Source organism: Otolemur garnettii, unplaced genomic scaffold (genome assembly GCF_000181295.1).
Source record: "Otolemur garnettii isolate 467f Iridium unplaced genomic scaffold, OtoGar3 scaffold00018, whole genome shotgun sequence".
NCBI lineage: Eukaryota > Metazoa > Chordata > Mammalia > Primates > Galagidae > Otolemur > Otolemur garnettii.
In genome coordinates this window covers 18,422,678-18,450,403 of record NW_003852413.1, presented here as the reverse complement: position 1 = coordinate 18,450,403, position 27,726 = coordinate 18,422,678, and the positions used below count along the sequence as shown (strand labels likewise).

At 51.6% G+C, this 27,726-nt stretch overlaps 1 protein-coding gene across 3 annotated transcripts in view; it reads left to right on the top strand.

The window, feature by feature from the left end:
• The first annotated feature begins 2,129 nt into the window (after positions 1–2,129).
• CRHR1 (corticotropin releasing hormone receptor 1) overlaps positions 2,130–27,726 on the top strand; it is a 47,894-nt gene continuing 22,297 nt past the window's right edge. For all 3 annotated transcript variants that reach the window (XM_003786230.1, XM_003786231.1, XM_003786229.2), the window contains exons 1-2: positions 2,130–2,407; positions 23,139–23,226. In XM_003786230.1, the coding sequence (XP_003786278.1) occupies positions 2,375–2,407; positions 23,139–23,226 (121 nt within the window). In that variant the 5' untranslated portion in view covers positions 2,130–2,374. The remainder of the gene's footprint in view (positions 2,408–23,138; positions 23,227–27,726) is intronic.

Sequence of the window (27,726 nt, the reverse complement as noted above, 5' to 3'; positions counted from 1 at the left end):
TCAAGCAGCTAAAGCACCAGCCACATACACCTGAGCTGGCAGGTTCAAATCCAGCCCAGGCCTGCCAAACAACAATGATGGCTGCAACAAAAAATAGCTGGGCATTGTGGTGGGCACCTGTAGTCCCAACTACTTGGGAGGCAGAGGCAGAAGAATAGCTTGAGCCCAGGAGTTGGAAGTTGCTGTGAGCTGTGACCCCATGGATGACAGCTTGAGGCTCTGTCTCAAAAGGAAAAAATAATAATAAAAATAAGCCCTCCTACATCACTGGGAAGTGGTGTTACTACCCTCATTTTACAGATGAGAAAATTAAGACACTGTTAAATAATTTTCCTGGTTTATAGTGTGTGTAAGTAAAAAAGCCAAGATTCAAACCCAGGCAGACTCTAGAACCTGTCCTACATCAGACTACCCCTCATTTGATTTTTGTTGAGAGCAGTAAGCTGGCAATCTGACTGGTATGTCCATCACTTCTGGGATTGGTTGGGGTGAGTCAGTGCCCAACTCCAGAGCAAGACCAGCTCTGGAGCACTAACCTACAGGGTTTTTGCAAGATTCAGGACTGTTTGTTTCACCTACAAAACCCAGCTAGTACTGTTAAGCCAATGTGACCAGCTGGCTTCCAGGGCAGTGCTCCTCCCCACTTTGGTGCTCCAAACCCCATTAAGGCCCAGCCCTCCAGGCACTGTGAGCTGGGAATCAGGAGAGGAAGGACTAGGTTCACCAGCTATGGGACTTTGGATAGGTCACCATCCCTGTGTGCCTCACTTTCCTCACTAGAACACTGGGGGTGTGGAGGATCATACAATGTACTGCAATAACTTCAGCTCCAAAAGAAAACCAGTTGGACCCATGAATGCACTGACCCTTGCTCCATGTGCTGGGAAGGGGGTAAAAGGGAGGAGAGGGGAAGGCGCGCGGGACACTGAATTCAGGGCAGAGGCAGCTAGGTTCCGTCTGATTTGAAAGCCGGCTGACTGCCATTCTGGGGCCTTCTTCCATCCACAGTGCTCTGGCGTACTCTGGTGGGGCTGCTGTTGGCATTGGGGATCTAGGCTCTGAGGGGTAGAGTGAAGATTTCTCTACCTCTAGGAACTCTTCCTTTTCAGCTCTGGCAGTAGGAAATAAAGGGAGGAGGATGTCAAAAGTTCTGTCCACTTAGAAGCGCCAGAGGAGGTTGTAGCTGTTTCCCAGAGCTGCGGTGCGATGAGGAGCTAGAGAGCCAGCCCAGAGGAAGACTCCTTGGTGTGTGCAGGGGCGGTCACCCCCCAGCCCTGAGGGCTCCGCCGAGAGAGGGCGCTGTGGCATCCCCACGCCCTGCCCTCGGGTTCCGAGCTGCGTTTGCCGCGCTGTAGCGCAATGCGCGCTCCACTGCTTTAAGGTGCTCCCTAGTGGTGCAGGGAGAGCAGCGCCGTCTCCCTTTCATCTCGGGCTTCCAAGGTCCGACCCTTGCCTGGTCCAAACTGGGCAGCCTCTCAGTTTGCAAAATGAATGAATGAACGGACAAATGAATAAAAGCTTGTTCTGCAGAGCTTTCCGCGTCTCAGGACCCACCAAGCCTGTCAATACCGAAGGAGCTGGGGGTCGGACCCAAATCCTGGCCCAGCTGAACTGGGAGTGAAGGGAACCTTTGGTCAGCAGCAGGGCGGGAACTGTCCAAAGCAGATCCCAGTTTCACCCGGTTTGGGCGGAGGCTCCGCTCATTAGGGGTTACCCTATACCCCAGCTTCTTATAGCCTCGCTCTCATAAAATTTCACCTGAGCCCCTTCAAGTCCCCCTAGAATCCTCGGATTTCCAAGGCCCAGACCTGACGCCCGGCGGGAGGTGGGAGGCTGCTTCCTTTCCCGCTGCCCCCTCCCCCCTTCCCCGGCTTCTCCTCGGGCTGCGGCGGCCAACACCCGCCGCCAGTACGCCCCGCGGACCGCCGCAAACCCGGGCTCAGAGACTGGGATTGGCGCCGCTAGGGCGTGGGGAGCCGGCCGGGGAAGGGGAGGGCCGGAGGAGGCGAGGAGCGGAGGAGGGACCTAAGGGGAGGGGAGAAGGAAAGAGGGAGGGGACGCGCTAGGCGAGGGGGCAGGGAGGCGCGGCGCGGCGCGGCGCGGACCGCGGGGGAGGCGGCGGGGGCGAGGCGGGCAAGAGGCTGCCGCCTGCCGGGTCGAGTCGGGAAACGGCGGCCAGACTTCCCCGGGAAGGGGTGAGCTACAGCCGGGCCGGGCCCGGCCGGGGATAGTGGAGCCAGGCACCTCCGCACCGGGCAGCGACAGAGGAACCCGGCTACCCACCCCGTGCCGCCCGAGCTGCGACCGCCGGCCGGCCTCTCTGGGATGTCCGAGGGACCTAGGCATCCAGGACGGTAACCCAGCGAGCCCGAGGATGGGACGGCACCCTCAGCTCCATCTCGTCAAGGTAAGAGCGAACCTGTCAGCAGCTCTCGAGCTTGGGCGCCCCAGCCCCGGCAGGCGCGGGACAGGGGTGGGCTGTGGGTGCGATGGGGGAGGGGGCGTGGGGAGAGCCATGCGTTGGTCCCCTGGAGGCTGGGGTTTAAGAGCAGAGCAAAGGTCTCTCTGGACCTTTGGAGCCAAGGTTGGGTGGGTAGGGAGAGAACTCAGGTGGAAAAAGACATCTTTGTGGCAAAGCCGCCGGGATGTTGGCGGAGGAGAGGGTCCGCCCACCTGGTAACTGGCTCTGTGCGGAGAATCGCTCTAGGGTCTCGGGCCGAAGCTTGCTTCCACTCGTGCCTCCCTGCAGACCCCAGCCCCGGGATGGGAGACTCCAAAGCTGGGTTCCCCACCCGGCTCCAGCACCCTCTAGTTGAGTCCCCGACTCTGCACTCCCCTCCTGCTCCACCCCCCGGTCCTAGGAGCTCCTTCCTGCCCCTTCCCCTGCGCAGCAGCAGTCTGCAACTCCGGGGAGATTAATGCCGCCCGCGCCTCGGAGCTCTTGATCAATATCGCAATCTCCCGGGAGGAGATGGTGCATCCGGCGATGGTTGCGGTCGCTTCGCAGCGGCCCGCTGGCCTCTGAGGCGCCGCAGCCCAAGAACGCAACGCCCGCTCTCCTAGCCCTAGCACCCGCGGGTCCCCGCGCTGCGCGGCGGGCCGGCTCACTCCTGCCCCGGGTCCCGCGACGCGGATCCGGTGCCGGAGTTTAGGAAAGTCGCCCGACCGCGTGTCCAGCGTCCGCCAGCCCAAGTTCGGGGGGCTGCCCGCTGGTAGTTTACGCCCGGGAAGGGCGGGAGGGGTCCACAGTCTGACCCGCCGCTAGTGCCAGCCGCCCCTGGTCAGCCCCGAGCTCTCCCCAGAGCACTGGAGCTCGCTGGATGCTGGCGCGTCAGCAGCGGCGGCGGGAGAGGCTAGTGGGCCTCGGCGCGCAGCTGGCTGCGGGGAAACCCCTCGTGGAGCTGGCCCGGGGACTGCCTCGCCAAGATCTCGGGACTCCGCAGGCTCGGTGTGGACCGCCTGAGCCGCAAACACAGACACCCGCTTGACCCGGTTCAGGGCATTCAAAAGCGATTACGTTCAAAAGACTTGCGTGGATTTGGGGGAGGGGTGCGGATTGACCGAATTTCATTTTTCCATCAGTTTTTAAACCGACTGTACGTATACCAGCCCACAAAGTGGTTTGAGTTAAACCAAGATCTGAAAATGCAGCTCTTGCTGGTCGGTCATTTGAGACGTTTCAAGTTATGAGGCTTTCCCCAACCTCGCCCTCCCCAAATACGTATTTGTAAGTTGTTTTTTTTTTTTAAATGATTGAAGATTGGTCTCATTGACCCCATTTTCCCCTCCCCCTCCCATTATCTGAGGGCTGGGGGCAGCGAACCTAGAGATTATTTTCTGGGTGATCAGGAGACGACGGGTGAGGAAAGTAAGAAGAAAACAGCCAGAGAGCTTGAATAGATGGCACTGAATTGGAATATTTTCCAAAAGGCTTGTGTGTATGGAACCTTGGTCTAAATTCACAAACCAGTTAGACCGAATTCAATCTTTTAAATGGATTCAAAGGATTGAACTGTGGGTGTGGTTCCCCCCCCCCCCAAGTTTACATGTAAATAGATCAGTGTTCTTTCTTTGGCCTCTCTTAGAATTGTGTGCAAATCTCTGTTTGGAATTATCACATTTTCCTAAAAAAAGAAAAAAGTTCTTTTTTCTGTTGTTGCTCTCACTAAGCGCCCTTTATGTCTGGCCTGATATACTCAGTAGGAGCTTAATAAATACCAAATGATTGAGGGGCAGTGAGTGAGTGGATAGCTTGGTTTAAATAATCGCTTTTTTTTTTGTTTACAATTTGGTAAGCATTGTTCTTTGTGCTTTGCAAATATTAAGTTATTTAGTTCTAGGAAGCAGAAATTATTCCTGAAGCACAGAGAGGCCAAGTGGTTTGTTTAAGGTCATACCGCCAGGGATGGTAAAGCCAGAATTCAAACCTAGGACTCTGATCTAAGGCCTTGTTTTGTTATCTTTTACCAGAAACTATTCTAAGCCAATTTAATCTCTCCTGAGTTCTGCCAGATGAGAGAGCTCAGGTTGTTTGTCAGTGTGAGAGTACAGATCCAGGGGAGTTCGGGTTAATGCAAAATCTATCCCCAAGAAATCAGCCAGTGTTGGAAAAGGATCCCCCTTTGGAGCCTATATTGTTGGCCTTTCAATGTTCTGGTTATAGGGTTCTGGGGGATGTGTGTGTGAGTGTGTGCATGTGCGTGTATTCACAGGTGTGTTCACAGGTGGAGAGGGGACAAATGAGACATTGTATCCCCAGGGAAAGGACAGGGGACTGAGTGTCTCTGGGTCACTACCCAGCCACCTGCTGCAAGTCCTCTCAGAGACTCAAGTGTGGCTCAAAATGGTAGGTTCTAGTATCTGTGATGGGTGGAGAAGGCAAGGCCTCAGTAGATTCTCAAAGAAGAGTGAGTGAGTTCTGAGGAGAAAGCTGATTTTATTGCTGTTATTATTCTTGTATTATTAAATACAAGCACTTCAGCCGCATTAGGCAAAGTTTGGAAACCAGAAAGGAAAATGATTACAACTCCACTCTTCTAACCCAGCTACTATGTAATTCATTTTTAAAATAACCCCTTGCAGGTTTTTTTCCACAAGCACACATCTGGGTGCACCCATGGCAGATAGACAGCCCTCTCTCCTGTGCCATAGCCCAGGTCTGTCCCTTATTATTCCTGAGCCTCTGGAGGGAGACTACAGTGCCTGCTGTGTTGCCCGTAAGTGGATGTACTTTGCCATCTCTATAGGTGCATGTTTGGGCCATTTCCAAGTTGTTTCTTTGATTAAATAATATGGTGCCAGGTTTTCGAGGGGAGCATTGGCAGAATGTATGAGGCGGATAAAACAGTGAGGCCAAGGTTGGGCTGCTATGGCATGTGAGGACAACTGGCCTGGAGAGACCAGGAGCGAAATAAGGGAGGGGGCTGAAAGCCAGGCCCTTGGGATTTGAAATACCCAGCCATAGGGAGTGGCAGGACTTGGTTGGTCTGGATCTCAAAAAACGTATAGATTATAGAAAAGCAGAACAGTGACCCAGAGCCAGTGAGGATGAGCTCAAGTGGAAAATACACTTCTCACCCTTTCTAGCTTTTGGCTCCTTGGAGAGTATCAGTCTCTAGCCGAGTTCAGCTGCACAGAAGGAGTCTGGAGGTCAAAGGTGGTCCTTGACAGCACCCAGAGTGCCAATGAGCTCTGGCCATGGTGTGGCCTAGAAGGGGGTGTTAGGCACAGGGCTGATAACTTCAGCAGCTATTCCAGTATCCTGGGAGTCAGCAAACCTGACTTTGTCCCAGGTCTGCTTCCAGTTGGCTGTGTGATTTCAGGTAGGTCACCATCCCTCTCTAAGCCACAGTTTCTCTCTCTGTAATCAGGGGTATTGCACTAGAGTCCCCGTTACCTTTCACATCTCTGTGGAAGGTCTGGTTTTCAAACACTCCTTAGGCTGTGACCTCACAGATTTGGTTTCTAGCTCTGCCCAGCTGAAGGACCTTGGTCTGTGGCACTAAGACCTAAGTACTCTCTCTGGGTTTCAGTATTCTCTGTGGTGACATGGGGGCAGTGCCTAACTCATAAGTCTGAGGGAAGAACAAAATGAATTAATGCATGGAGAGTACCTGGCACAGAGTTTGCTTTCAGAAAAAGTTGCAAGGTGGCTGCCCATCAGAGAAAACGAGACGATGCAGGAAAAGCGACAAGCAGGTCTTGGACCCTCAGTATATACATTTTTGCATCTTTTACCCTTCATAGCACTGGCCCTAATAATCCATTGCACACAGCAGGCATTTAACAAATGTCTGTTGCCTGGATGGACAGGTTATTGTTGCTTCCTCTGTTTAGCATTTTATAATTGGGGAGAACCCATTGCTGTTCCCAGAGGATGCAGATGTCTTGTCAAAGCAGAAGGCTGAAAGATGCTCAAACCACCCTGGCAGAAAAGACATCTATGTTGCAGAAAAGACTAGAACTCCCCCTTAAGCCGACTGTGATTATTAAAAAAGAAAACAACAAACAGCCGCCCTGACATTCGCCTCAGTGATTTGGAGAATCCAGTGAGGGTAGAGCCTCAGCCCTTGACCCTCTAGCCCTTTTGCTGTGTGACCTGGGGCCTTTCTCGGTGAGAAGAGGGGTGAGGTGATCTCTCCCAGCTCTGACTCTATCCTAACCCATCCACATATCAACAAAAGGAAGAGTGAGCGCATTTTGAAGGTAAGAGCAGATTGAGCTCTTAGCTGCAGTGTTAAAGCAAAGGATAAATTTGTTAATTACAGATGACTCCTGTCCACTTAGGTTCAGAGAGGTCCCTGTTAGCAGAGTCCCTTGGAAATAATCCTATTGAGTCTGCCCCAGTGGAGCAGTCAGCATCTTCTTCTGGTTTGGGTGGGAGCAGCTAGTGAAGTAAATGTGGGCTTGACTCCTGACTCTGCTCTGAAGCTCTGGGCAAGTTAGGTTATCCCTCTGAACCTCAGTTTCTTCATCTGTACAAAGGTAGGAAATAATACCTACTTTATGGGAAAATCATAAGGACCTCAGGAGATGTCAAGTGTGAAATTAAGTACAATCACACAGTGTCTAGCACGTAAGTGCTTAATAAATATTAGCTATAGTAGAATCACTTAATAAATCTTACCAACTTTCTTAGTCTAAGAAAGACCATCAAAAGGAGGGGTGGCGGGGAAGGGCAGGTTGGAGCAAGGGTGCTTGACGATATAGACTCCCTGAATGCTTCCCACAAGCCCTAAGAAAAAGAGTTGAGCCATCAGCCATCAGCCTAGCTCAGAGGTCAAAGGACAGGGGACCTGCAATATCTCTGACATGTGAAAACATTTGACAATGAAAGTAGAGATATGTAGGGAGGATACTACAGGATAATACAAAATGATTCGCTCACTCTTGCAAACAACTATTTTGAAAACAACTAACAGGTTTCTATTAGGTAACAGATTATTAACCAGTTATTTTCAGAAGAAGCTATATCTTCTTCAACTAAATTGAAAGGCAGGGAAGGAGGAAGACTTCACAAATAGGGACAAGTCCCTCTCTTTCTGTGAAATGGGCATGTCAGAGTTTGGTTCTAGAAGATAGGTCTCTGCACACAGAACCACTGATTCAGATGCTTTAGAAAAACATGTTCTTCAGCAACTGCCCACCCAGCAGCCATAAAACTATTTCTGGGACAAATGAAGATGGCTGTGAATGCTCCCTCTGCCCTATAAACACAGGCAATTTCATATCGCCAGCCCCGGCCCCTCAGGGAGGTGCTGCAGGTGGGTGGTGGGTGGAGTGCGCACCTGCCCCCTCCTCCTATCCACCAGTTTCAACTCTCCAGCCAGTCTGGCTGCTTCCAAACCTGCAGAACCAAGGAGGCTGGCATTGTTCTGGGCTGGCTTTCTGCACCACCAGAGCTATAATAGGTTTGGAGCAACCTTGAGGCACAGTGGGAACCTTAGCTGAGCTTTTAGTAGCCTGGAGGTCAGGGCCTTTGGGAGAATTTGGGTAACTTATTGGTCAGTATCCCTGGGAGGTACATAGAGCCAAAGAGCTGGGAAGCAGCCTGTCTGGGTGCAGGGCTAGGGGTGAGAGATGGCTGCCACCTCGCCATTTACAAGGAGGACTTTTCTCTCCTTTGATCCCTCCCTCCCTCCTTGTTTTCTAGCCTCTTTGGCAGCATGTGCAAAGGCTCCTGGTTTCCGGAAGGTCCTTTCTAGCTTAGTGGAACCCAGAGGTCCCAGCCATTCCTGGAACAGCTCTGGAACAGAGCTGAGTGGGCAGCCTGGGGCATAAGATGGGGACAAATGTATGGCCCAGGGGTGATGGGGACAAATGTGGGCTGTGTGGGCTGGAAAAGAAAACTAGGCCCAGAAGGGGTTTGACTACCCTGGGGAAGGGTGGAAGGAGACGGTTTGAGGCCAGTCTTCACACTGTCCAAACAAAGGGTGAGTGATTTATTATTATAGAAGATTTGGGTATGTGGACAGGTAGACAGTTAGTGAGACAGAGGCAGGGAGAGAGAGAATAATGGGAAGCAGAAAGAACTGCATGCCTTTCTCAGTCATTCTTGCTTTTTACATCCTCCTGGTTCTGAGGCCAGAGTTGGCCTTTTCTGGACTCCCCCTCTCTCCCTTTCTCCTAAGAATTCCTCCCACCTATCCCTATATTGATGCCTGGGACCTTGCTCAGCTGTCAGGAGAGCCCTGGGGAGCAAGTTTGTTCTGAGGCCCCACTATGCGTCAGCTGCTGACATTTGTCAGTGGATTGAGCTCCCCTTCCCACTGCTCCCAGGGCTGGACACCCCTTCCCCAGCAGCAGAGTATAGAAGGAACAGAGCCTGTCACCTTTGTGGTCTTAACTGCTCCCTGAGGCGGGAACATTCTCTCTCTCTCAGATACACACACACACACACACACACTCAGAGGGACCCCTAGAGAGTGAGCTTTTTTTGCAGTGTTGGTAATATACTAGTGTCCCCACCTGCCACGCCCTCAGAGGCTATTGTGCCTCTCCCCTAAGCACTGGCAGACCTGTGAGGCAGATGTGCCGCCCTTGTTAGCCCAATGTGAAGGCTGGAGGATTGACTTCCAGAGGTGCAGCTGGGTACCCAGAGGGCCCGTGGCCTCAGCAGTGGGAGTGGATGGCAGGTTGGACAGCCTCCATGGCCTCCCAGGGCCACGTGTGCCTGACAGGGAACCCAAAAGGCTCAGCTGCGCCTTCCACTCTCAGCACAAGCAGAGCGAGGCTGGTCCTTCCATCCTGGGTTGGTCTAAGCCCTGCCTTTCCCTTCCCTCCTTCCATCCAGCCCCTCCTGTCCCCACGCCCCCCAGCTTCTCTTGGTCAGGTGAGCCGTTTACTGAGCTACTCCCACACCAGGGCACTCATGTGTGACACCACTGAGTCCTCTTGTCCCATTCCAGGGGTAAAAGGACCAGAAGTTCTTGGAACCTCTTGCTCTTCCCCTTGGGCCCTCAGCCTCAGTCACACTGTTGTCCTTCCTGCTGTGCCTGCCCCACAGTAGAATGTTCATGTCTGCTGCTCCTGCTGCAGGGGCTTCTGTCCCCTGTCTCTCTGTGCCAATATGCTCCAATCCCCTCTGTCATGTCCACCAAAGTCTTCCCAAGCCATCCCTACCCCTCCTCCAGGAAGCCCTCCAGTCTAAGTCTATCTCTCACTGAGAGATTTCTATTTCTTCTCAGTCCCTTCCCCCTGGCATGAGCCTCTACCTCCGGTGGAGCCTGGGTTCTCCAGCAACACGGGCCTTCCAGCTCCTCAGTGTGTCCCCCAACAGGAGCTGAAACACTTCCCTAACCAGATCACACACAGACCCGTGGTGACCCACATTGAACACAAGGCCTTGTTCCCACCGTAGATTCTGAGCTCTGCCCAGGCCAGGAGGACTCCCTTACAAAACAAAAACTGAACTCTGTGTGCCCAGCATCTAGTCAAGAACTGTGCACACAGTAGGTGCACAATCGATGCTAAGTTTAATGGCAGGCCTCGCCTTATGCCTGCTCCCCACTCAGTGAGTGTATGGAGGTGCTATGACGACAGGAGACACAAATGACAAGCTAGACAGATTGGTCTGTCTTCCTCTGCGTGCAGATTTGTGACTCAACAGCTTATCAAGGGCTACGCTGCTGGCACCACTTAGTAACACCAAGATATGCCAGCGCTGCTCTGTACTCCAACCACCCCTGCCCTGGTCCCCATAGTGCTGGGGGCATTTGTCCACGTGCACACAAAAGTAGCACTTTGTTTCATAAGGGGTTGTGGGGGGGATGATGGAAAATGTCGCTAGAGGGAGGTGTGGAGCTGGGGTCTCCAGAGAGTAGGTCCAGGGCACTTTAGTCCCCAAGCAGGGGCTGGAGGGCCCTTGACAGCCTGGGCTTCCCTCCTCGCCACTGCCCTGGTTCTGCTGATTATGAGGCAGGAACAGCCAGGCGAGGCAGATGTGCCGAGAGCACATCATCCCTGGCTGCCTCCATCTACATCCCACCCTTCCAGCTCACTGGGGGTGAGGGAGGGGTGGCCTTTCCGGATTGCTGGGCCTCTATGGCCTGACCTTAAACAGGCTGTGAAACTCCAGGCATAGGAGTGGCAGGGCTTGTGTTCCTATCTCCCTCCCTGAGCGGCAGAACACCCCTGAGGAAGAAGCACTGTCCCTAAAGCTGACTGGGCACAAAGCCTGGATTTAGAGTCAGCTTTGCCACTTCTGGGCCGGGTAACATTGGGAAAGTCACACAGATTCTCTGGGCCTGTGTCCTCTTTACTGGACATTGATGGAGATGGCCTGCTCCCACTGAAGCTTCATAAGGGGACCTCATGCTGCTGCTTTCCTGGGTGGGATCCTCCCCCCAGCCTCTGCTGCCCCGCCCAAGCTTCAGCTTGGGGTTAAGCCTGACCATCACGCAGGACCCTCCTCTATCAAGAGGCCTTCTCTAATGAGCCATCTTGCTCTGTCCTCCAGCTAAAACAGGGCTCTCAGATCAGCAGTGGGAAAGGATGGTGTGGATTTGTCCAGTTCATGGCAAACTGGCATGTAGTCCTGATGGTGCAGCCTGCATTACGATTCACCTGGAGAGTCTGACAGCATCTGAATTGGTCTAGACCTAACAATCAACGATTGAGACGAGTCTATTAACAAACTTGCTTGGATGTCACAGCAAGACAAATTCACATCAAAATTTCCAAATGCTTGCTGTCCGTTTTTGTACTTGTCGAGTTGTAGACCAGTAACAAACAGTTTGTGCTGGCAAACTTGACCAGTTGGTCCAGTCCTGCCCAACTACCCTTTGAATGGTGTTGATCTAAAGCCCTCCTTTGGGGCCTGGCTGGCTCGGATCCCGGATTCGCTGTCTGCAGGACCCAGGCCCTTCACGGTGCTCTTTGCACCTGGGCAGCTCCCATTGCAGGATTTGAGCAGTACCCACTGCAGCCAAGGCTGGGCTGACTGAGGTAGGAGGACCAGACCCAGAGTCCCCATGAAGGCAGCTCTAGGAAGGCCGCTCCACGCACTGCCTTCCCATCAGCTGCGCCTTGGCTCAAGGTGAGGAAAGGACTGTTGACCTTCAATATGTCACAGGCCCTAAGGAGGAAGGGAAATTTGGCTCTGGGACAGGCGGCTCTTGTGGAGCCTCCCTGGTGAGCTCAGCTCTCTGACTCTGGGAAGAGGCTGCTGTTCCAGCTCTTTCTGTGCTTCCTGGCTCCCCACTTTGGCCACATCAGCAAGTGCACCTCCCACATCTCCAGCATTTCCCACATACATCCCCCCAAGGGGGAGGCCTGGAGGAACCAACCCAGCAGGACCAGGACAGCAGTGACAGTGGAGTCCCCCTCTGTCCATCTAGCCAGGAGAAGTCATTTGCTCCAGTCCCTAGCATTCAGACTGTGGGCAAATGACTGGTCCAAGGTTACACAGGGTGTCTGCTGGACAGAGTGTCATCCAGGGCCTCCCAGAGGTCTCCTTCAAGTCTTGAAGTTGCCTCCCTCTTGATCTCTCCACTTTTTCCAAGTTTCCTTCCCCCTGCCCCATAATGGGTAGGGGCATGTCTTCAGAGCTGGGGGAGTTTTATGACCCTCCCAACCCCAGCACTATTGACATTTGGGGCTGGATAATTCTTTGCTGTGGGGATTGTCCTGTGCGTTTTAGGATGCTTAGCTGAGTGCACAGCTGATCATTTACCCAGGAAATGTCAGTAGCATTCCTCTAGTTATAGCTACAAGAAGGTCTTCTGACATTACCAAAAGTCCCCTGGGGGGCAAAGTGGCCCCACCTAAGAATCACTGAGCTGGTTCAGTTATCTTCAGCTCTGCTGATAACTTCAGAGCCACCTGGGGAGCATTAAAAGTGCTCAGGACTCCTGAGCTTCCTGCAGGCTTGCTGGACCCTGGTTTCTGGGGTGAACAGTGAGAAATGGAATCTTCTGTCTCCCAGGTAAGATGCCAGGCACTGTCCGGAAACTTCTGGGTTTATCTAATTTACTTCTTTTATAAACAAAGAAGCAGAGGACAGCCGTTGCCTGTCTTATGGACAGTTCTATTCCTAATCCTGTCCTAATTCTTCCTGCTCAATGAAGATTTGAGCAGGAAGTCAATTTGGTAGTCCAACAGCCCCCTTTCAACCAACCCCCTGTGGGCTAGAAGGCAGCTGTACCTCTAGAAAAAGACAGCCTTGAATCCTTTGGGCTCCTCCAATAAAATAGAACCTGATTTCTAGCTGTCAGACCATCTCTTCCTTCCTTCCCCTCTTTAAACCCCCTTTAAAACAAAGCTCCTTAAAGGACAACCTGTTTCTGCTGATGTGAAAATCCCCTCACTTTACACTTGTCAGAGAGCAGCTGAGCTGAGTGCACAGCTGATCATGTCACCTGCATGGTTAGTATCTCCGTGGCTGTCCCACACTTTGGCATGGCTGGTCTCCACGGCTGTCCCCACACCTTGGCCCTGTCTTCCACCCCTTCAGGGATGCTTCACCTGTGTCTGGGAGCCACTCAGAATTGGATCAGAGCCCCAGGCTGGGCCTCTCTCTTCTGGGAGAACCAAACTCAGCCCTTCCTGCATCCTAACCACTGACCTCCTAGTGTCCACCCCCCAACTCCCAGCCAGGAGCCAGAGTTCAAGAGGCAAAGGAAATCTGTACCCACGTGTCTTTTGGAGGATCCATGCATGTGAAGAGGAGGATGAGAGAGAGAGAGAGAGTCAGGACAGGCAGAGAAACAGGCCATGCCGCCGGGGGCAGGAACACAGCTCCAATTCACTCCCCTCCCACTGCTGTGGTCACAACTGTGGGCAAGCCATCATCTCTGTGTGCTTCAGTTTGTCATTTGTGCAGTGGGGAGACGGTAAAAATTCTAACTTCTTGGGTTTGAAAATTTCACAGGGTCTGGCACTGTGCAAGCCTTTAGGAAAAGCTAAAGAAAGAAAGAAGGGAGGGAAAGGAGGAACATGGAGGGCAGGGAAGACCAAAACAGGTAGGGAGTTTAAGACTGGGAGAGAAGGATGTTGAGAGAGGCAGGGAGGCCAAGAAGGTAGGAGCCATAAGAACGTATCAATGAGAGGATCCAAAGAGTGAGTCATACCAACAGGGGGAGAGAATAGGTGCCCAAGAGGCGGGAAGGAGGCAAGATGGATGGGAGGTTAGCTCCTGGGCACCCCTGCCCCGTGCTCAGCAAGTCCCCATCACTGATGATGATGTATACATTCCATTTGTGCAGGTGGCCATAGGTCATGGGGACACAAGGTGGTGGAAAGTGGGTGTGCGAGCCCTGGCTGGGTAGGGGGTCAGTCAGGGAGCACTTCTGGGCAGAAAGGCCAACTGTCAAAGGCAGCAGCTTGCAGAGAGGCACGTAATAGTGATCCCTACCATTTGTGCTCACCCTGTGTTTGAGCTTGTCCTGTTCTAAAGGCATCATATTGTTGAATAAGAGCTTGGGGTGTGTGTGAATATTTTATCCCTATTTGTCCCTTTTACAGATGGGGAAATTGAGGCCTGGAGAGGGTAAGTGATTTGCCCAAGGTTGCACAGGTAGCAAAGATTCCGATGTGGATTTCTCTGCCTTCAGAGTTAGAGGTCTGGATTTCTACTCTCCTATAAGTCCAGGAGCCAGAGCATAGTCAGATCTGGAGTATAGAGCACACAGGGACCTCTTCAGTTGACAGAGGAAACTGAGGCAGGAAAGGGTACAGAGAGATGATTTGTCCATGGTCACAGAGCAAGTTCATCAGAGTCAAAATGGGATCCTAGCCTCATGCTCCCCACTCCAAAGTGCTCTTTCCTTCAGTGCACTCTTCTGGAGTCCAAGGAGGGAGAAGCATGGACCCAGGGGAGGAGGAATCTCTTCCTGAGTGGGAGAAAAAGAGAGAGGTAGATGAGGAAGAAGGGAGCCCATGAAAAGGTCCTGGTGGGAATCACTGTGGGAGCCCATGGTTAAAGGGGGCAGAAAGTGAAAACCCATCTGTTCATTTATTCTCTGTCAGTCATTTATTCATTCAACAAACATGTTGGGGCCTACTCTTTATCAGGCCCCACTAAGGGTACAAAAATAGCCAAACACAGATCCTGTCCTCAAGGAGCTTTTAATCCAAGCAAATAGTATATCTGGGACCTTGGAGGGGCATGTGTGACCTTCAGAGTGGGGGTCTCAAGGCCTTGCTATCCCCCCAGGGTGGGTGAAACAGGTGGCCCTCTGGTCCTGCCTTACTAAGCGGGCAGAGGAATGAAGTAGCAGGGGGAAGGGCAGGGGAAGGGCCCAGGGTGGAGTTGGGGGCAGGGCACAGGGCCCCAGGGAGAGACTTGGAGGTGGGGAACACCCTGATGTGCCCCCTCCCTTAACTGTAGGCAGGAGATTTTCCTTTCCATTTTCTCCACTCTGTACAATAGCAATTTAAGTTAATTAAATGTAACAATAAATTATTTCTCATCTGCCTGAAATAATCTTTCACTGCTCACCCACTTTTGGGGGAAGCATAAGCTCTTTGCCTTGGCTGGGGACAGGTTGTGGCTGTCATAGGAAGGGACTGTGAGAGGAGGGCCAGGCCTGGGTCAGGAGAGGGAGAAGACCCTGTTCCATGTAAAAGTCCTGGGCCATGAAGAGAGCTGAGAAAGGACTCTGGCTCTGGCTCCCTCTGTCCCCATCCAGTTTTACTCTGGCTAGTCCCTGTGGGTTGGGAAAAGGCACCCTGTGCGGGTCGTGTTCTGCTGGTGTGCAGCTCACAAGTCTAGTCCTCACTGCCCCCTCTGCCTGACACCCTGGGCCCTGCAGAAACCTCACAGTTGCACGCAGGGGCTGCCCCTCTCCCGCACCCAGTCCATACTTACAGCTAAAGACCCACGGGCACAGGCACTGGCAGGTTTCTGAAGAGTTTTTGTTGATGTTCTTGTTGTTTTGAGACAGTATCATTTTGTCACCCAAGGTAGAATGCTATGACATCACAGCTCACAGCAACCTCAAACTCTTGGGCTTAGGTGATTCTCTTGCCTCAGCCTCCCAAGTAGCTGGGACTACAGGTGCCCGCCACAATGCCCAACTATTTTTTTGTTGCAGTTTGGCCGGGACGGGTTTGAACCCACCACCCTCAGTATATGGGGCCGGTGCCCTACCCACTGACCACAGGTGCCGCCCCTGGCTATTTTTTTAAAGAGATGAGGTCTCACTCTTGCTCAGGCTGTTTTCAAACTCCCAAGCTCAAGCAATCCGCCCACCTCTGCCTCCCAGAGTGCTAGGATTACAGGCTTGAGCCTCTCTTCCCAGCCTAGGTTTCTGAAAAGTTGATTGCACATCTTTTATTTCTTTTATTTTTTTATTTTTGAGTATCTTGTTTTTCTAATCTTTTTTCCTCTGTTTACTTAAGTAGCATAGCAGTTTAGCAGTTGCTATCTAAGTAGCAACTCAGATTTGTATACAGCTTTTAAATTCCATATTGTATCCTAAGAATCTCCTCATGTTAATATCATGCCATACCATTACATCTGAAATGACTTTAAGATATTTAATCACACGTCTTTTATTTCTGCAAACCAGATCTTGGCTTTTAAATGCAGCAGGGGACCCAGCTTTTTAAAGAAATCTTGATTTATGAATACCTCTCTTTTTCGCATTTAGATTTTCTTCTTTTGGCTTTGCTTAAATCAAGCTATACCTGAACACAGCATGGAGCAAATTCGAGTCAGAATGGCCAAAGGGCCCGGCACAGTGGCTCTTGTCTGCAATCCTAGCACTCTAGGAGGACAAAGTGGGAGAATCACTTGAGCTCAAGAGTTCAAGACCAGCCTGAGCAAAGCAAGACCCTGAAAAATGAAAAAATTAGTTGGGCGTGGTGTTGCACATCTGTAGACTCAGCTACTCAGAAGGCTGAGGCAGGAGGATTGCTTGAACCCAAGAGTTTGAGGTTGCTGGGAGCTGTGATTGTGCCACTGCTCTCTAGCCAGGGCCACAGAGCAAGACTCTTGTCTCCCCCTCCCCCAAAAAAGAATGGTCAGAAATTGGGATTGTGGGCTATGCAGACTCCAGACCCCAGGAACTTTGCCACTGGGTGGCAGCAAGGCTGGAGGGTCTTGCCTCTTTGGAGGGTTGGGATCTTGGCCACACTTGGGAGTCAAGGCCTGCCAAAGTCCCCCAAGCCAGTAGTCCCTGACCCACTGAGCTGCCTCCATGGCGTGGCATGGACGACTCTGGGCTTTCACCTCTCCCTGCTGGGAATGATGACATTGGCAAGCTGACCAGGAGCTAACCTTGGGTTCCAGGCCTGCTGCATCCATCTCAGCTCAGCATTCATGCCCTCCTGAAGGCAGCTGGCCCCACCCCCACAGACTCAGGTCCCTCCCCTGGCCCAGACAGGCTGCATGAGCTCACCTCTCTGGGAAGCCCACTCTGGCCTGACTCCACGGCTCCTCTCCTCTCAGTTATGGACACCTTGTCTCACCGTTGTCCTGTGTGTGTGGTGTCCTCTCACTTCCTTTTCTTTTCTTTTCTTTTCTTTTTTTTTTTTTTTTGCAGTTTTTGGCCGGGGCTGGTTTTGAACCTACCATCTCCGGCATATGGGGCCAGCGCCCTACTCCTTTGAACCACAGGTGCCGCCCATCACTTCCTTTTCTTTTTAGCAAATCATATACTTAGCCATGGGATCCTTGAACATAGGATCCTAGTCTAGCAAGAGGGTTGGAAACATCACTGTATCTGGTGGGTTTAAACACAAAAGAAAACAAGTTTCTTTTTAAGCTGAAAAAAAAATTCCTCTTCAAAGGAAAGCTTACAGAATGGCAGAGCAGAGGGGGCGGGGGGAAGGCTGGTCCACCTGCAGTGCCTTCCTCCCCCAGGGTGCAGCAAAGTCTTGATAATAATCCTGCTGATACCTGTAGGGTGGTCCACCCCCCTGTGATATGGGTAAGAAAGACCATATTGTCCCTGCTTCACAGATGGGGAAGCTGAGTCTCAGAGGGCTCAGGTGACTCACCCCTTAGCACAGTCAGCCGCAGGACTGGGCTGGGAGCTCTGCAGAAGGAAGGGGAATATCACCACAGGGTCACTCTGGAACTACTAGCCCTGAGAGGGGAGACAGGTAGGACCCCTCTTTCTTGCTCCTCAGGGACTTTTAGGAACAAGGCCCCAGTTGCCACACCTTTTTACCCCAAGTGACTCATCAGGAACCCCCACCAAAAAAAAAAAAAAAAAAAAAAAAGGCTAATAGAAAGGAAAGAAAAACAAAGGAAATTGCACTTTTGTGCCTTTAAGATCAAACTGGCTTCAGCAACATGGTTATTTATGGTCTCTAATAAGCATTTTCTGGGTGTGATTAACCTTTATGCCAAAGTCACACTGGGAATTGGGGTGGCAGCTTCGATTCCAGCTTCGCTGTGTGCAGGCCAGGCAGTGGGGTGTGGACAGCCACCAGGGCCCAGCCCTCCGCTCCATCCCTCCAGGGGCTCCTGCCACCCACCTGTCCTGACCTGGCCTGGCCAGAGAAGGTGTGATCTCTGTCTCTCCTCCATCTTTCATCTGCTGGGGAGACAGACATGGATTGCCTGTTTACTGGATCCTGATTCCCACTCGGCTGCTACAAACGGTTCTGTGACCTTGGGCAACTCAACTACCCTGCTTTCCACATGGGGAGCATGAGACCTGCCTGGTCTGCTTTTCCATCCTTGGGCAGTCCTTGTATACACCACAGCTAAGCTGCAGCACACCCTTGGCCTTAGACTTAACCTTCAAGTTTGGCTATTTGGCCAGTGGAGAGACTGTAGCTGAGGTGCAAGTTTTATTTTGGGCATTGGGGCTGCCAGGCTGGTGTGTGGAAGCGAGGCATCATCATGCTCTTCCAGCTTCAGAGTTCCAGTGCCAGTTCGGTCTCTGCTAGTTGGAAAATGGTAAATCTCATAACATCCTAAAACCTTGGTATGTCAGAAACAGTTCTGAAAGGATAGCCAGGGGCTTGGGGCCGCTGGTGGAGTGGAGGGACAAACAGAGGGTCCAGGAAAGTGTTAGGCCACAAATGCTTTGATATGATTTAAGAGAAGATGACATGTCACGTGGGTGGGCCCAGGCCCCTGCTGTGACTTTCTTCACCATATGCCCTGACCATGGTTCTCGCCCTTTTGGGGGTGCTAGACCTTGCTGAGAAGTAGAGAAAGCTATGAGCCTGCCCCAGAAAAGTGGGGGCACGCCGTTCTGCATGTGATAGCAGGGTCTTCACACTGCCTGCCCCTCAGATTAGGAATTTCCAGTTTTAAGAGGAAACAAACAACATCCTTGAAACTTTAGGGCCTGCTCCTGCCAGTGCAGTAATTACCTGTCAACGCAGATAGAAAACTACAGTGTTTGGGGACGGTGCCAGTGGCTCAGTGGGTAGGGCGCCAGCCCCATATACTAAGGGTGGCGGGTTCAAACCTGGCCCCAGCCAAACTGCAAAACAAAAAAATAGCTGGCATTGTGGCAGGTGCCTGTAGTCCCAGCTACTCTGGAGGCTGAGGCAAGAGATAAGCCCAGGAGTTGGAGGTAGCTGTGAGCTGTGATGCCTTGGCACTCTGCCGAGGGTGAAAATAAGACTCTGTCTCTAATTTAAAAAAGAAAAGAAAACTACAGTGTACATTGAAGAGGAGGTCCACAGATGATGGGTGGAAATAAGAAGGAAAACGCTGGACTTTTCCCGGAAGTGTGACTCAGGAATAAGTCAGAAGCTTCCACAGGGCAAAGAGGATATGCAGGTGGAGATTCTGCTACAGAGCCGACCTTTCCCCAGAGGAAAGGTTTGTTTGGGAATTTTAAGAAGCATTTTTCTTTGCATAATGCAACACCAGTTCTCTCTTGGTAGAAAATGACTTTGTGAGCCATCACATTCAAGAGAGAGATGTTAAGTGTCAGGGTTATAGGCAGCCAAGCACAGACTAGCCCTTTGCCTGCAGCATTTGGTTTGGTTTTATGAATCTAGATTTGCTGTGCTCTTCTGTGAATCCCAGGACATTAAGATGCAAGAAGAAGAACTTCTGGCCTGTGTATTTACCGTCTAATTAGAGCCTTGGATCCTAAGTACTTTGTACTGAGATGGTTTCCATGCACTCGGGACTAGTCTGAGGGCTCCATCTGTGAGCTCATGAGCACGGGGGCCAGCACGTGTGCAGAATGCACTGGGGACAAGGGGCACATTGAAGGGGTAACTGAGCTGCTTTGCTTTGGAGGGTTTGGCAGGTGCTGCCCAGGAAAGGCTCCGTGGAACTAGTGTTTGAGGAATGCAGAGTTCACCAAGAGTGGGAGGGGGCAAAACACTGCAGGGGCAGAAGTGTTCAGAAGCTGGAAAGAGATGGGGAGATGATAATTCGTTGTGAATGGAACGTGATGTGCCTTCAAGGGGAATTGGAAGACCAAAGCCTGGCTTAAGGGTTAGATGGATAATGGTGGAATGTCAGGGTTAATATTTTCTAATAGGATGTTGCCAGTTTCTTTAATTTGACTGCTGAACTGGCTCTGGGAGCCCCAGTTTGTGTGTGTGTGTGTGTGTGTGTGTTGGGAGGTGGCATGGGGAAGAGTGGGATGAGAAGTAGGGGGAAGGGATTCCCAGTGCCCTTCTAGAAGGGGCCTCTGGCCATAACAGCTGAGCTTCCTCTGTCTGGGGACAGGGCTGGGCTGGGTCCCTGATGACTGTGCTGAGAGAGCAGGACAGCTTTGTCATGAGGACACTTTGCTTTCTGCTTAGCTAGTAGGAATCACCGGCTAGCCTGGTGGCTTCCTTCTCTCTCTATTTCTGCGTTTTCATTTGGAAAACGAGGGTAAAGCTATTTCTCTATCTCTCAGGAGACTGTGGAGTTTAATTACTGATTAATAAAGTGTTGGAAGTTCCTTGGGGCTGGAGAGATGAATGAGTTTGTTATAATCATTCCCAAGTCCCAGAAGCGAGTTACCCAACACCAGTGCCATTTTCCTGAGTGTTCCTCATGCCAAGCATAGGTGGGGGACTGGGGGTGTCTTTGGAACCCAGGGCTTGGTCCAGTGACAGCAGAGAGCCCCCTCCAAGTGTCCAGCAAGGGAATGGAGTAACAACACCACTAAGGACGCATGCAGGCACTGAGGGGATGATGAGGGTAAGTCATCAGCATGGGGGCTTCCTGCAGGAGATGGGGAGTGGGACCAGGCTCTGCCCAGAAGTGGAGACTCCACCTCTCCTGGGAATGGGGTAGGAGAGAGAGGGTAGAACCTGCCTTCCTCATCAGAACAGGAGAGGGAGGAAGGGGGTCCTGGCCAAGTGGGGCAGCTCAGGTGGGGGTGGGGGCAGGCTGGGAAGGATATCCTTGGCAGGTGAGCACAGAAAGCTGGGCTGTAGGAAAGGGCAGGTCAGTTTGCTTCTAAAGGGATGGAGTTAGCTTAGAAGAGCAAGACCTGACTGATGAGAGGCCAGTGAGGCATTCTCCTCAAGTGACCATATAAGGAAGTGCCAAAAACCTCAGCAATATAACGGTAAATAATATTTAAATACTATTCATGGCCAGGCGTGGTGGCTCATGCCTGTAATCCCAGAACTTTGGGAGGCTGAGAGAGGAGGATTGCTCAAGGCCAGGAGTTCGAGACTACCCTGGACAATAGACCCCATCTCTAACATGTATGCATTAAAATAGTACGTATCTTGGGCAGCACCTGTGGCTCAGTGAGTAGGGTGCCAGCCCCATATACTGAGGGAGGTGGGTTCAAACCCGGCACTGGCCAAACTGCAACAAAAAAATAGCCAGGCATTGTGGCCGGCGCCTGTAGTCCCAGCTACTCGGGAGGCTGAGGCAAAAGAATCACCTAAGCCCAAGAGCTGAAGGTTGCTGTGAGCTGTGATGCCACGGCCCTCTACCGAGGGCAACAAAGTGAGACTCTGTCTCTAAAAACGAACAAACAACAAAAAAATAGTACATGTCTTGACCACTAAGTTTTGTGATGCCCCCTTCACTGTGGTACCCACCCCATGGAGGTGCAGCCCTGTGCAGGAGGGCTGCATGCTGCTTGGACTGGCCACCACCCTGTTCTAACCTTGACCCTAGACTAGCCTCATGCTCTCTAAGTGACTTAGATGAGCCCTACGTCTCTCCTGGACTCATTTGCCTGCTGTGAAATCCTAAAACAGAACTAAGAGTCAGTGTTTGGAGTTTTTCAGTGAATTCTGTAGATAGTAGGGAGACAAATGGGGGCTGAGACACCCAACTGGGGACCCAGGAGAGGGTTAGAAGGAGGGGACCTTAGGAAGAAAGAGTGGAGGAGCAGGGTAGTGATGAGGACAGCAGCCTCCTATGAGGTTTCCTGACTGGGAACTCTGCTGGTCACCAAGCTCCCAGGTCCCCATAGCAGAGGGAGGGGCTGGTTACAATTGCTTCTCTCCCTGACCCCCATCCGTGCCTTGCAAATAAAATCCCAGGGGTAACTGCCTCTCCTCCAACCCACAGCTAAATAAAAACCACCAAGTTCAAACCAGTCAACATGTTCTTTTGAGTGCCAATTGTATACTAGAAATACAATGTTATACAATTTCATTAATTTAGTCTGCAAATTTGAGTGCAATGAATAAAACAATCCCCACCCTCACAGAACATGTTTTGGTATTTCATGTAAGCCTCGGAGGGAGGATGATTAAACCTGTTTTTATAGGTGAAGTTTCTTAAGCACAGAGAGGTCAAGTAAGCTGTTTAGGGCAACACAGCGAAACTAGGGACTGGACACCAACTCTCTCTCTTTTGACTCCAAATCCTTAGAAGGTGTGGTAACCTCAAGGAAAAAGTCACAATGATTATGTGGGGGTGTTATTTGAAGAAGGAACAGGCCTCCAGGCATGGGCCCCAATACCACTCTCCTCCTAATTAGGCTGAAAATCTGAAGCAGAGTGACACAGAGCTCTCAGGAAGGTTAAAGGGCAAAAGTTACCCCTGGAATAGGGTAGCTATTTTGCTAAACACATCTATCCCTTACCTCTCTGGGCTTCGGTCTCCTCATCTGCAAATAGGCACAGCCACGTCAGCCCCAGGGAGAAGTGAGTGCCATGTATAATAAAAAATGTATAGGGTGGCACCTGTGGCTCAAAGGGGTAGGGCACCGGCCCCATATGCCGGAAGTGGTGGGTTCAAACCCAGCCCTGGCCAAAAACTGCAAAAAAAAAAAAAAAAAAAGTAAAATAAAAGCACCTGATAAACTGCCAAGGCACAGTTTTAGTGACTGGTAATTAGTCAGGTGTGGTTGAGGGTCCCAGAAGCAGTTCCCTGACAAGAGGCTACCTCTGGAGGGAGGGGGAGTGAGGAGAGGCAGGTGCAGTAATGAGAATCTGTGAGCCCATTGTGAGAGGGGTGTGTGTGTGTGTGTGTGTGTGTGTGGATGGGGACATGGTTGGGCCATGCTTGGGATCCCATGTGGTTGGAGGTGGCTTCCCGCTGCAGCAGTCTATCCCCCACAATGGGATAAAATTCACTGTCCTGGAAGCTCTGGCTCCTTCTTGTATCAGCATCTCTTCCAAGCTCCTCCATGTGCAACTCAGGCCTGCCAGGCAGAGAGGACCTGGAGGGAGGGAAGAGAAGTGGGGGCAAGTATCCGGGAGAGACTGGATCTGTGATAGGGACGGGAGGGGAGACAGGAAATCATAGTCCAGACTGCTCATGGTACCAGACTAACCATGCCCTTACTTCCCTGCGCCCACAGGCCCTTCTCCTCTTGGCGCTGAACCCTGTGTCCGCCTCCCTCCAGGACCAGCACTGCGAGAGTCTGTCTCCAGCTAGCAACATCTCAGGTGAGTCCCCCCAACCCACTCCTGCAAGGCTCTAGGCCACTACAGTGCCTCCTGCCCCAGGTCTCCCAAGGCCTGCGCACAGACCAGACCTTAAAGTATAAGCAGCAGAGAGATTTTCTCCCCAGGGCTCCAGGCAATTCTTCATATCACCTGGGAGTGCCGTGTTGAGAAGGATCCTGAAGTTAGGTGTGAGTTTGGTGGGAAAGAAAGCTTCGAGTGGTTACCAGCACCCACTGTGGGCACAGGAGGAACCCGCAGCAAGCACACCAGTGGCTCTCTTCTCTGCCTTAGTGAGGGCACCAGGCAGTGGCAGCTCCGCTCTGGCTACTAGGCTGTGACTTGGGAGGCGTGAGGTGAGGAAGAAAGGCTGCTGCTTCCGCTGCTAACGATGCCCAGAGTATGATACTCTATGGTGCTAACTATGTGCTAGGCCCTGTTCCAGGATGTGACATAAGTTAACTCAGTTCTCACAAGGTCCTTCAGGGGTAGCTGCTGTTATCCTTATCTGCGTGTAAGGAAACTGAGGCACAGAGAAGAACAAGTAAGTGCCGGAGCAGTGAGTGGAGCCCAGGCATCCCGGCTTCAGATGTGGCCTCTAGCATGTGCTCTGTACCTCCCCGAAAAAAAAGACTGCATCACTGCAGGTGTGACTAAGGCCTGTGGAACTTCACTGCTTACAGAGTGCTTTTAATCATCTCATTTCACCCTCACAGGAGTTTAAAACCTGACATTTGTACAAACGAGGAAACTAAGTCACGGAAGAGTTATGTAACTCCTCCAGGATCACACAGCCAGTACGTGGCACTGGTAGGCGCCCAAAGCCATGCCTTTTCTGGCTTTTGGTGTGATCTTGGGGATGGCTGCTGCCAGGCAAAACTGAAGAGGGTCCCTCACACCTGAGGGTCCTCTGGGAATTTATCTTCCTCTTCATTTTTTCTTTTTTGATACAAAGTCTCACTGTGTCACCCCCTCGGTAGAGTGCCGTGGCGTCACAGCTCTCAAACTCTTGGGCTTAAGCGATTCTCTTGCCTCAGCTTCCCGAGTAGCTGGGACTACAGGTGCCTGCCACAAGGCCCAGCTATTTTTTGGTTGCAGTTGTTATTGTTGTTTAGCAGGCCCAGGCTGGGCTTGACCCCGCCAGCTTTGGTGTATGTGACTGGTGCCCTACTCACTGAGCTACAGGTGCCAAGCCTATCTTCCTCTTCATTTCTCTCCTTAACCTGTTCCACCTTATTAATTGAGCACCTACTATGCAGCAGACATCATATAAGGCACTGAGAGATCAAACAGGGGCTCGCAGTTTAGTCCAAGAGTCAAGTCCACAAATGCACGTGCTAAGAGGTGGCGAGTGCAAGACATGTGCTAGTGGAGAAGCAGACTCAAGTGTTATCAGCAGGAGGGGAGGCATTTGTTTCTGCAGCTGGGCCTGCAAGGACAGGAGGCTTCCACAGCTCAGAGCAGCTGCTTCACTAGGGAGGGCCTGGGGGTAGAGGAATGACAAATGACTTGGAGAAGACAGACTGGGTTCCTATGCTGGCTCATAACAGGTGCTCAGTCATGTCCTGGCACAGGGCAGGGGGGTACTGGCAGCTATAGGGATGTTCTCAACCCTTGAGCTTCACTTTACCTAACTATAAAGGGTGGGGGTAGCACCTGCCTCAAGGGTCTGTTATGAGATTAAATACACTAAGTTTTGTGGCAATATTTCACAAACTAGTGTGCCATGCCCCTGTAAGTTATTATTACTGTGGGTGACATCAGCAGACTTAAAAAACTTACTATATAGCTGAATGAATAGAAGGTACTTGCCATGAATTGCTTATTACAATGGAGGTGGCAGGGAGGTTAGGTTTGGGGTGGTACAAATCCAAGAAGGCTCCCTGAAGGAGGAGGTTTCAAGGTGTATTTTAAGAGAGACTCTCAGTGTGAACTGGCAGAAAAGAGCCAGTGCCCTGAGCCAAAGCAAGAGTTAACCAAGGACCAGTGGGTGGGTTTGGTGGCGGGACCAGGGAGGGGTGAAGAGGGAAGAATGGTAAGGCTGGGGAGGTACTGGGAATCCAGAGCATCTGGTCACAAAGGCAGTTATGTTGGGCTGTGGGGAACAGGGAAGAAAGTTTTTGAGCAAGGTCTGGAGTTCTGGGGGAGAGGGATGGGGAAGGAGGAGACAAACTTAGATGCTGGGCCTGGCAGGAAAGGCCCTGCTCCAAACTCCAACTCCTATGCCCTGGTCAGGATCTATGAGTTTGTTTATGCTCAGGAGCAGTGACATCCCTGGGCCCATGCAGTTGTCACCTGTCCTTGGAGGCAGTAGTCTGTGATGAATGGTGTTCATTCCCCCAGTGATTTGCACTCTATGCCCCCACCCCCAGCCTGGCCCAGGCAGCCTGTCTTCATGGCACACGATCCATCACCCTCCACAATGGCCTCTGATAATGTGTCATTTGTCTTTTGACTCTGAGACCTACCCAGACCAATGGGCACTGGTAGAGACAGATGGTGAGGGTGGGGCAGAAGGACTGGGACAGATGGATGGGCGTCTGGCCGGGGCGGCTGGCACTGAGCCAGGGTCTTTGGGGGGCCTTTCACATGCCTCATGCCAGAAGCAGGGAGAAGGGGGCTCTCCAGGGCTGAGGTCCCGTCATGTAGCAGATCACAGACTTGGCAATTCATAAAATCATAGCATGAGTATGACAATGCCAGAAATTAATAGAATTATGAACTAATGACATTACAGATGAATGGAATCAGAGTGGACAAGGACCTGGGGTCATCAGTTCCCATCTCCAGTCCTAAAACATTGAATGATAATAATTAATAATAGCTGGGGTTTATTCAGTGCTGACTATGTGTTGGATACCATCCTAAGTGCTTTAATCTCATTCAGTCATCAGAACAGTATAGTCAGGAAGTGTTTTTCTCCCCATTTTACAGGAGAGGAAACTGAGTCTCAAAGATTAAGTAACTTGCTCAGGCATACACAGTCACTGAGCCATGGCCCCAAGATTTAAACCCAGTGGGCCTGATTCCAGACTGTAACACCAGAACCACACTTTTTTACATTGCTCCCCAGGAAGCCATGGTTCCCAGGGCTCAGCACAGTCAGTCATCTAGAGGTGCAACATCAACCCTGAGTTTCCCATACCATGTTAGGTTTACACATGGCCTGAAAGTTTCCTCAGCACCTACTACGTGCCTGGCACTGTACTAGGTACTGGGGATGCAAAACCAAAGAGCCCCCAAGCCCACAGGATGGGAGGCTCCCATCCATTTGTCCTGATATATCTCACACCGTACACAAAGGCTTCGTTTCTTCTCTGCCCAGCCAAAGAGGAGGAGGCAGCTCAACCACAAGGTGGCAGAGCAAAGACCAGGCAGGACTTTCTGCCTGCCCTCTGCCACCCTCTCCATGGCAGACAACCCAGGCAGGAGCTTTGCCCAGCCATCCCAGCAGCACATTTATCTGAATGGGCAAGAATGTGTGTTTCAGAGGCTGCCCTTGGACCACCTGCCTGCTCCCCTCTGGATAGCCTTGGTTGAGTCCCTCCTGGGTTTAAACCAAATGTAGGGGGGATAGGCTTCCCAGCCAGGGCTGCTACCAAGTGCCCGCTTACCTCGTGGTTCATTCAGACCCTGATGGAAGACCCAACATAACTGGGATAGGAGCCAGGTTCCAGTTTCCTTGTGAAGTGATAAGCTGAGCACATTTAGACCCTCAGCCTGATGGGAAGGAAACTGTATAACCTACTTGGGGAAGAAACCAGCGTCCAATTGTGCATGAACATTAAATAGGCCACCTTCAAAGGGTTCTTATCTATTCATTAAAGTAGCCCCCGCCCTGACTTAGCAGGCTTCTTCCAGAGGCAGGTGGGAGCCCTCATCCTGTTCCCCTCTCCTCTTCCCTCGATTCATAGTGATTTGGGGCAGTCTGACCACAGTGCTCCCATGTGCCTTTGCTGTGTGCATGTGTGGGGAAGGAGGAAGACAGAGGACTTATTTTATGCATTCTTTTAGCCTGCTTGACTTTTGGCCTGGTGGCGCCCCAGACCACCCCCCACATGAAGGCCCATGGTGACCAGGTTGCCGCCATCCCCAACCAGGAGATTTACCACCCAGGGAAGCACCTGTGGCTCAAAAGGAGTAGGGCGCTGGCCCCATATGTCAGAGGTGGAGGATTCAAACCCAGCCCTGGCCAAAAACTGCAAAAAAAGAGAGAGAAAGGGAGATTTACCGCCCTAACAATGAGGGGGTGAGCCACTGAATGATAGGAAAGTCAGCACTTCAGACACACCAGGCACACATGTGCCTCAGGGCCTTTGTGTTTGCCATTCCCTCTGCCTAGAATATTCTTTCCCTGTGTATGCACCTAGCTCCCTTGTTCCTCTATGTCTCAGCTTAAATTTTAATTCTTTCTTTTTTTCTTTCTTTCTTTCCATCTTTCACTCTCTCTCTCTTTCTTTTTTTAATATAGAGTTTCACTTAGTCACCCTGGGTTGAGTTCCA